Genomic DNA, 10,308 nt, shown 5'->3' on the forward strand with positions numbered 1-10,308 from the left:
TAATATAACTGACAACTGACAGATGAAGAGAAGTACTTCCTGCTAAAGAATAAGTGGTTCAAACATAATTATAAATACCCACAAACAAAGTTTGGTGAAAGGCAATTACGCTATAGTATGAAGTGGGAAGAGAAACATGATAAGATGGGATTAATCTAATATGATGTGTGTAGTTCTTTATAGATGTAGCCTCTTAATTAAAGTAGGCCAGATTGGAGGCTTTTGATATATAATTGACAAAAATTCCTGACCCCCCCACGTGCACCATGACTAAATGACCTCGGTATTTCAAAAATCCTGTGTACGGCCCTGCTGACAGACAGTTTTTTTGGTCACCCTGGGTGCTCATGTATCACAGACTCATATCATTACATGTGGTATTCCTCAAGGAAGCATTTTTGGACCCATTTTGTTTTCATTATATATGCTTCTACTTGGAAACATTATTAGCCATCACCATATTAATTACAATTTCTATGCTGATGACGCACAATTATACATCTCTGTCACACCAAATGCCCCTAATGCACTGGATGCTCTCACTGACATTAATGAATGGATGGGTAAAAACTTTTTAAAGCTGAATGAAGAAAAACTTTAGATTCTTTTAACCAAAAGCAGCAAGAGAAAAAATGCACTCATGGCCTGAGCAAGCACATCAAAACTTGTATCACTAACCTGGGAGTGGTTTTAGACTCTGATTTAAATTTTAACTCCCATTTTAATAAGGTCATCAAAAAAACCTTTTATTTGAAATATTGCTAAGGTCAGACCTTTTTTAATCCAGAAAGATCCCAAAAAACTCACTCACACTTTTATTACCGGCTCTATAAACTACTGCAACTTCCTTTTCACTGCACTACCCAAAAAGTCAATTAAAAAACTACAGCTAGTCCAGAACACTGCAGCCGGAGTGTTGACCAAAACAAGGAAAATGGATCACATGACCCCGCTGCTGAAGTCACTACACTGTCTCCCTGTATCTTTTCAAATTGATTTTAAAATGGTTTTAAAAAGCTGTACTAAACTTTTAAATGACCTCGTCCCTCCATATGTCAGAGCTTTTCTATCATTTTATGTTCCAGCCAGATCACTGAGGTCCTCCACTGCTTTACTTTTAAATGTTCCTCATGTGTCCCATAAAAGTACTGGTGAGAGCGCTTTCTGTTTTCACGCCCCTAAGCTGTGGAATTCGTTACCTCTGGATATCAGAATTCTGGATAAAAACAGAATTCAGGATCCTTATATTACACTGATCATAGTTTGATTATGTCAAACAAATAAAAAACAACATGTAATCACAGTTTTGATGTTTCTCACTTTGTGTCCTCAGAGTGTCGATATGTCTGCTGCCAGCTGTCTGCTGACTGAAGATCAGTTTCTGTGCTCCATCTGTCTGGATGTGTTCACTGATCCAGTCAGCACACCATGTGGACACAACTTCTGTAAAACCTGCATCACTGAACACTGGAATATTAATGTCCCCTATCAGTGTCCAAACTGTAAGAAGGTTTTCTACACCAGACCTGAGCTGCAGGTCAACACTTTCATCTCTGAGATGGCTGCTCAGTTCAGACAGTCAGCTCAACAGAAAGCCAGCAGCAGCAGCTCAGAGCAACAAGTTTCCAAACCAGGAGAAGTTCCCTGTGACGTCTGCACTGGAACCAAACTGAAGGCCCTGAAGTCCTGCCTGGTGTGTCTGGAATCCTACTGTGAGACTCACCTGGAGCCTCATCTGACAAGATCAGGCCTGAAAAGACATCAGCTGATCGACCCTGTGGAGAACCTGGAAGGCAGGATGTGTCTGAAGCACGATAAACTGCTGGAGCTGTTCTGTAAGACCGACCAGATGTGTGTCTGCATGCTCTGCACTGTTTTAGACCACAAGACACATGATGTTGTTCCTCTGAGAGAAGAATATGAAGGAAAGAAGGCCGAGCTGGGGAAGACAGAGGCTGAAATTCAGCAGATGATCCAGAAGAGACGACTGAAGATTGAGGAGATCAAACACTCAGTGGAGCTCAGTGAGGAAGATGCAGACAGAGAGATAGCAGATGGTGTTCAGGTCTTCACCGCTCTGAAGGAGTCTGTTGAGAGAAGCCAGGCCGAGCTCATCGACACGATCAAAGAGAAGCAGAGAAAGACAGAGAAACAGGCTGAAGGCTTCATCAAAGAGCTGGAACAGGAAATCTCTGAGCTGAAGAAGAGAAGCACTGAGGTGGAGCAGCTCTCACGCTCTGAAGACCACCTCCACCTCCTCCAAAGCTTCATGTCCCTGAACACTGCTCCACCCACCAAGGACTGGACAGAGGTCAGCGTCCATCCACCTTCATATGAGGGGACTGTGAGGAGAGCTGTGAGTCAGCTGAAGGAGACACTTGGCAAACAGATTAAGTTTCTTGCTGAGGTCAAGCTGAAGAGGGTCCAGCAGTCTGCAGTGGATGTGACACTCAATCCTGATACAGCACATCCTGCTCTCATCCTGTCTGCTGATGGAAAACAAGTTAAACATGGTGATGTATGGAAGAATCTCCCAAAGAATCCAGAGAGATTTGATACTTACGTCTGTGTCTTAGCAAAGCAGAGTTTCTCTTCAGGAAGATTTTATTATGAGGTTCAGGTTAAAGGGAAGACCGACTGGGATTTAGGAGTGGCCAGAGAGTCGATCAACAGGAAGGGACAGATCACACTGAGCCCTCAGAATGGTTTCTGGATGATATGGTTGAGGAATGAAAACGAGTACAAAGCTCTTGCTGGCCCTCCAGTCCGTCTCTCTCTGAAGTCTCGGCCTGAGAAGGTGGGGGTGTTTGTGGATTATGAGGAGGGTCTGGTCTCCTTTTATGATGTTGATGCTGCAGCTCTTATCTACTCCTTTACTGGCTGCTCCTTCACTGAGAAACTCTACCCATTCTTCAGTCCTTGTCTTAACTATGGTGGTAAAAACTCTGCCCCTCTGATCATCTCTTCTGTCAATCGAGCACGTAGGAGCAGTTTGCTCACACAAAGTAGAACAACCATCTGATTTTCTACAGAAAGATTCACTCTCATTTAATGTAATAAATGTATATTATTGGTGATGTACTGTGAATACATTGTTGATTTTTTAGATTCTGTCATGTCTTGATGACATCAAAGACTGGATGGCCTTAAACTTTTTAAACTTCAATGAAAAGAAAACAGAGGTGATGGTGTTTGGTCCAAATAGCTCCTGTGAAACCCCCCCTGTTGATTTGGGCCCCTTGGCACTATATGTGAAGCCAACAGTTTCTAACTTGGGTTTTAAGATGGACAGTGGTTTTAAATTGGAGCGTCAAATTGGTGCAGTGGTTAAGTCCAGCTTCTTTCACCTTAGGCAGCTGGCAAAGGTTAAACCTTTTCTTGCACAAAAGCACTTTGAAATAGTAATCCATGCCTTCATCACGTCCCGGCTGGATTACTGTAACGCACTTTATTTTGGAGTCAGCCAGTCTTCCCTCGCACGTCTCCAGTTGGTTCAGAACGCCACTGCTCGGCTACTAACTGGAGCACGTAAGAGGGAACACATTACGCCCATTCTGGCCTCCCTTCACTGGCTGCCCGTGCACTTTAGAATTCATTTTAAGATTCTTTTATTTGTTTTTAAATCTTTAAATGGTCTCGCCCCACCTTACCTCTCTGAGCTGCTTCATCCCTACGCTCCTGCTCGGTGCCTCAGGTCAGCTGATCAGCTGCTCCTGGATGTACCGAGGACTAAGCGGAAGCTCAGAGGGGATAGAGCCTTTTCTGTGGCGGCCCCCAGATTGTGGAATGATTTACCTGTCCACATTAGACTGGCCCCCTCACTGTCCGTTTTTAAAACCAGTCTTAAAACCCATTTTTACTCCTTGGCTTTTAACCCAGCATGAGACTCTGCTCTTGTTTTACTGTTTTATTGTTTTTATTGTTTGTCTTATGTTTTTATTTTTGTACAGCACTTTGTTTCAGCTGTGGTTGTTTTTAAAGTGCTCTATAAATAAAGTTGAGTTGAGTTGAGTTGAATGTGGTTTTTCCTCTTTTTTCTGTAAATGTTTTTATTTGATGTGTCACGTTGCTACTTACTACTACAACACAAAGATTTAATCACACTGCTGATATTATGTAATGTATAGTCTGATTTATTCTAATGACTTCATTACCTGTCTTCAAGACTGTTGAATCATCAAAAACAAATGTGCTCAGAAATAAGAAGCATTTGCACGTTTCTTAAATGTCTCTGTGCCAAATTCAGAACTTTGTATTGTCTGATAATTGTATATAGATAAGAAATGTGGTCATGCACACTTTATTTGTTAAGAGCTTTTCAAAATAAGATGTTTTAAGGATTTTAGGTTGTAAGATTTCAAATTAAGGGACAAATTAAGGGATCTCTGTGTGGTGTGTTTTCAGGGGTAAATTAAGGATTAGTTCTTGATTCATTTTGGTACAAAATAATTGACATGAACTTTAAACATCAACAGAATCTGATGCTAAAACATTGAGCTGCAGTGGTTTTACACACCAGAGAAGAAGAAAAGTTTTGTCTCAACCGTCTGTTGTGTTATTTTCATTTTATTTTGTCCACCTCTCTGCAGACTGTTTGTACAGCTTCAACAAAGTCAACAAAAACTCAACAAATGAAAACAAACAAAGTTTCCACTGGATGCATTTTTTTCTTTACATTAACTCAAGTACTGTACTTATGTAAAATACAAGTGTGTGAAAACTGCCTGTGAATATTTCAGTGTTGTGCTACTTTATACTTCTACTTCACCACATTTAACACTCAAGTATTGTGTTTTTGTTTTTTTCTAATAAACATTTTACAAATAAAACATGATCAGTTTATAAAATATGATCCATCGTTGTCTGTTCATTGTATATAGATAACAGTGTGGTCATGCACACTTTATTTGTTAAGAGCTTTTCAAAATGAGATGTTTTAAGCATTTCAGTTTTTACCTTTGCAAAGTGCAATCAGTTTATAAAATATGATCCATTGTTACAGATTAAACTACTAAAAGTATATGAAGTAGTTAAAATTAGCTCCACCATGACCAACAACAACATTAAAGTACTGCTTACAAATGAATTCATTAAAATGATGCAGTGATACAATAACACTGACAGTATTCACTCTGCATTATGTGTACTTTTACTGTTCATACTCTAAGTACATTTTGTTGCTGATACTTGTGTAATTTTACTACAGTGACATTTTATTAAGTATTTTTCAGTGGTGGAATCAAACTAAGTACATTTACTCGAGTACTGTCATTAGGTACACATTCATTTCATTCCATTTATATCACATGGTATGGAGTACAAACATTACATACAATAACAAAACTCTGGCACACACCATGGCTAAAGTACAACCAATGTTACTTAAACAGAGGAAGGACATTCTTCAAAAAAACAAAACAACACCAAGTTGACAAATTTGTTTCATTCGGACATTCAAACAAAATATAATACTCATCTCCCACACGATTATCATCACAGATCCTCTGGTTTCTATCCAGCCCTTTATATCTTCCACTGAATTTAGGAATTCTGGTGTTCTTTCCCCTAAAATTACAAATAGCCTGTCTGTACTTTTGGTTTTTATGCAACATACTTCTCCTTACTTAAAATACTTATAATAAATGTTCCTGATCAAACTTTTACTGAGGGAAGGATTTGAAGAGAGGATTTTTACCTGTAGTGGAGTATTGTCACAGTGTGGTATTAGTACTTTGACTTCAGTAAAGGATCTGAATACTTCCTCCACCTCTCCCTCTTGGTGACGGCCCACTGAGAGGTGGAGCAACAGTGAAAGAGGAGAGCTTTAAGGTCCTGAAATCAAAGTGAAAGTCTGTGTGAGTGACAGCAGAGCTGCAGTCGAGACGAGTCTCTCTGTTTCTCTCTAAAGAAACATTCAACTGAATCCAGCAGGTTTTTCTCAACAACAAACACTGGTGAGTTCACTGTCCTACAGAGGTTTCAAAGGTTCATATGAAAAATGTTTGGCCTGCTTTCAAATATTTCCACTCTAATAACAATATAAGCAGCAGTGTAGCAGTATTGTTATATTATTTGATGTTTGATGTGACAGTAATGGAGAGTTAGTTTAACATAGTTTGATTATTTTTGAAACTTTTATTTGAATAACTAAAGTTTTCAGGTCGACTTTAACAGTGAACTCTGTTTTTATCTGTGAAACAACACGAGCTAACACTCCCCACTGCAGACCAGTCAGACTGGTTACCCCCATGTCTTCATATGCTGGTACAAATAAATGGTTTCTTGTTACCATGGCGACCAATTAATGACAGCCCAAATAAGCCCTGAGGAAATGCAGTTATCCTTCATATTCATATACTATGCAGACCTGCACAAACAGCATATTTATCAGATTTCAGATGAATGTCTGATGTTACTCATATTGATGTGATCTGCTGTTTAAATCCTGTTTACAAAGCTTAATCCAACAAACACACATATAATAAACTTTTCACTTAATTCAGGCATATTTTCCACAGTTTCCACTCTTCTCAAAATGTCCAATCTGGATAACTCAGACTGAAAGACTTACAGACTAATTTCAAATCTACCTTTAGATTTTAGCCACTTCTAGTTCATCTTACCAACAGTGGCGTTTTAGGAAGTGTTCAGACTGGTTATCTCATAAACCACAGCACAGAGACGGCCAACCTCAAGGTTGCACATGATCTCTGAATTATTGTGGATGAAAACAATATCGATGTTGTTCTCCTGTTTGTCTTAAGTGCAGCATTTGATGTAGTCGACCACAGTATATCAATAGACGACTTAAAAAGAGTTTCAGTTTTTTGTCACCCTGGGTGCTCATGTATCACAGACTCATATCATTACATGTGGTATTCTTCAAGGAGGCATTTTTGGACCCATTTTGTTTTCATTATATATGCTTCTACTTGGAAACATTATTAGCCATCACCATATTAATTACAATTTCTATGCTGATGACGCACAATTATACATCTCTGTCACACCAAATGCCCCTAATGCACTGGATGCTCTCATGGCCTGTCTCACTGACATTAATGAATGGATGGTAAAATACATTTTAAAGCTGAATGAAGAAAAACGTGAGATTCATTTTACTGGACCAAAAGCAGCAAGATAAAAAAAAAAAAACTGCACTCAATGTTTGGTGGCCTTAGCAAGCACAATAAAACTGACCTGGGAGTGGTTTTAGACTCTGATTTAAATTTTAATTCTCATTTTAACAGGGTCATCAAAACATCCTTTTATTTGAAATATTGCTAAGGTCAGACCTTTTTGAACCCAGAAAGATCCCAAAACACTCATTCACACTTTTATTACCAGTTGTTTAAACTACTGCAACTTCCTTTTCACCTCACTACCCAAAAAGTCAATGAGAAAACTACAGTTAGTCCAGAACACTGCAGCCAGAGTGTTGACCAAAACAAGGAAAATGGATCACATGACCCTGCTGTTGAAGTCACTACACTGGCTTCCTGTATCTTTTCAAATTGATTTTGAAGTTGTTTTACTTGTTTATAAAGCTTTAAATGACCTCGTCCCTCCATATGTCAGAGCTTTTCTATCATCTTATGTTCCAGCCAGATCACTGAGGTCCTCCATTGCTTTACTTTTAAATGTTCCTCGTGTGTCCCATAAAAGCACTGGTGAGAGCGCTTTCTGTTTTTGCGGGTCCATGTCATTGGTTCGACATCCCATTAGTCCGACTGTCCGCGGTGCTGAACGGCTCGCACGGGGGTATGGTGCGCCGCAACCGGCTTGAGGTGGAGCAGGCTCACGGCTTATGTGTTTGTCACTTTCTTTTTCATTTTAACCCGCACCATGATCTTTTCCTGACCCTAACCAAGTGGTTTTTGTGCCTAAACCTAACCAGACCTTAACCACAGGGCATCATGATGATTTCGGAACGGACTTCGGAACAATGAGTTTTATATGGTCGGAACAATGGGATGTCGAACCAATGGGCAGTTCCCGTTTTTGCGCCCCTAAATTCTGGAATTCGTTACCTCTGGATATCAGAATGTGAAGCTCTCTTGGTATTTTTAAACGTAAATTGAAGAACTATCTTTTTATCCTGGCTTTTAATGTGGAGTAACATTACAGTCTAAATTTTAGATTTTTTTTTTAACCATTGGTTTTTACCTTCACATATCCCTCCTGTTCATTTTTATTCTATTTTATTTATCTATTTACTCTCTTTTTATTCTATGGAGTTTTAATTGTCTTTTTTGTTAGTTTGTTGTGTTTTGGTTTGTTTTCTTTTTTTGTATTTTTTTGTCTTGTGTCTGTGTCCTTTCAGTTTTGCCATGTGAAGCATTTTTGGCTGCATGTTTGTATGAAAGGTGCTGTCTAAATAAAGTTGAGTTGAGTTATCTCTTCCAACCTTCCTGTGTCACTGACAGCATCCCAGGCAGGTGTGCAGACCAGGTGTAAACATAGTGCAGATGGGATTTACAGGAGACACATGCAACGCTGTGGTCGGAGCAATAAACATGAATTAAATAAAGGCCGATATATAAGTGAAACATTATTACTATGAAGAAGAATGGAGCAATTAGGCTGTTATTAATGAAGACAATATCTGATGACTGAAACACAAACAAACAGTGGATGAAGAGTTTTGGTTTGTCTTCATGAAACTTGAACGTGACCATGGATAGTTTTGGTTTGTCTTCATGAAACTTGAACGTGACCATGGATTCAAATCACTTCAGGCTGCAACAACGTTCAAGCGTGAGTTTACATCAATATGAACCAGCGGTGGAAGAAGTACTCACATCTGTTACTGAAGTAAAAGTAGTAATACCACAGTGTAGAAATACTTTGTTACAGTAAAAGTCCTGCAGTCACTATTTGATTTGCAATAAAAATACACNAGGAAAAACTCCCCCAAAAAAACCCTTTAACGGGGGAAAAAACGGTAGAAAGCTCAGGAAGAGCAACTGAGGAGGGATCCCTCTTCCAGGACGGACAGACGTGCAATAGATGTCGTACAGAACAGATCAGCATAATAAATTAACAGTAATCTGTATGACACAAAGAGACAGAGAGAGAGAGAGAGAGATGCAGGACAGACGGTAATGACATTAGCTTATGTAGTGTAATGTACTGATTTACTGTAGTGTTTATACTGTACCTTTAAGTTGACTTTTAAAGATACGTGTTGAAGCAATGTACTCTGTGCACTGACAAGTCACACACTGGTTTATTATTTTATGTATTCCTATGACACACATACACTCATTAAGCACTTAAACATTGTGGTGGAGAAGTACCTAGGATTCACTGTGTATCATTTTGTTAAAATAGCATGAGAATGGGCTCAGAAATGTTGGTGGAAGATTAAGGGAATTCCAGCTTGGCCTGATATGACTCTGGTAATAGGAGGCGGGCTTAGACTGCCCAGAAAAGCATTACACGGTGAAATTGGCTCCAAGGGAGAAAAGGAGAGCAGGGATGCTATTATGTATGAGTGCAAGTAAATAGGCGGGCTTCAGGGGAAGAACGGAGAAGCCGTGACACCGTTATGATCAGCCCAAAAGGGTAGGATGAAAGAAAAAGTGGAGACTCAGCAGGAATGTGACACCTATGTTCAGCCCCAAGTGGGTAGGGTTAAAGAAAAAGACGACTCAGCAGAAATCTTCACAATAAAAGCGAGTGCACAGACAAAGAAATTCCAGTCTTGCTCCGGAGTTTGACTCATTGAGTTGTGTTGTGCTGATGCCTGCGTGCACAATAAAACTCAGTTGCATCTGATTCTACCTGTCTCCAGTGATTTTTTGACTTCTGAGTATTTGAGTTTTGATATTTAATAGAAAACAAAGAAAGTTTGTTCAAGAAGAAGGGAATGAGATCGCGAGCTTACTGGCCTAGCTCCAGACCTTAATTTTTGTTTCAACACTTACAACAACATTAATGAATGTAATAATATTATAATTATATTTCTGGCTACTGTGGTACAATATGTTGAAAGTATAATATCTGACGGTATACATATGTGACAATAATCATATGTGTATAATAACAGTAGAAGTATGACTAATGATAACAGCAGCAGCAGGAGGCATCTGGCAGGACCACGGCAGCAGCACAACCACACACGTCACACTAGACCGGGCACCGCTGCGATATGAGTTAATCTGAGAGACAGTGGAGCACAAAGGCTCCGGAGAAGAAGCCGAGTTAGAGATATGCAGTATGGCCGAGTTATCAAGATGCAGTAATAGGATACGAGAGAGAGAGGGAGAGAGAAGAAGAGAAGGTGCCCGGTGTATTATAGGGGGG

At 39.5% G+C, this 10,308-nt stretch overlaps 1 protein-coding gene across 5 annotated transcripts in view; it reads left to right on the forward strand.

The window, feature by feature from the left end:
* Window positions 1-10,308, forward strand: part of LOC126407724 (E3 ubiquitin-protein ligase TRIM21-like) — a 409,915-nt gene that overhangs the window by 25,174 nt on the left and 374,433 nt on the right. For 2 of the 5 annotated variants that reach the window (XM_050072894.1, XM_050072897.1), the window contains exon 2: window positions 1,334-2,218. In XM_050072894.1, the coding sequence (XP_049928851.1) occupies window positions 1,343-2,218 (876 nt within the window). In that variant the 5' untranslated portion in view covers window positions 1,334-1,342. Of the gene's footprint in view, window positions 1-1,333; window positions 4,637-10,308 lie in introns of those variants that run through there. The other 3 variants (XM_050072893.1, XM_050072895.1, XM_050072892.1) reach the window with 2 other exon arrangements.

Source organism: Epinephelus moara, chromosome 20 (assembly GCF_006386435.1).
Source record: "Epinephelus moara isolate mb chromosome 20, YSFRI_EMoa_1.0, whole genome shotgun sequence".
Lineage (NCBI taxonomy): Eukaryota > Metazoa > Chordata > Actinopteri > Perciformes > Serranidae > Epinephelus > Epinephelus moara.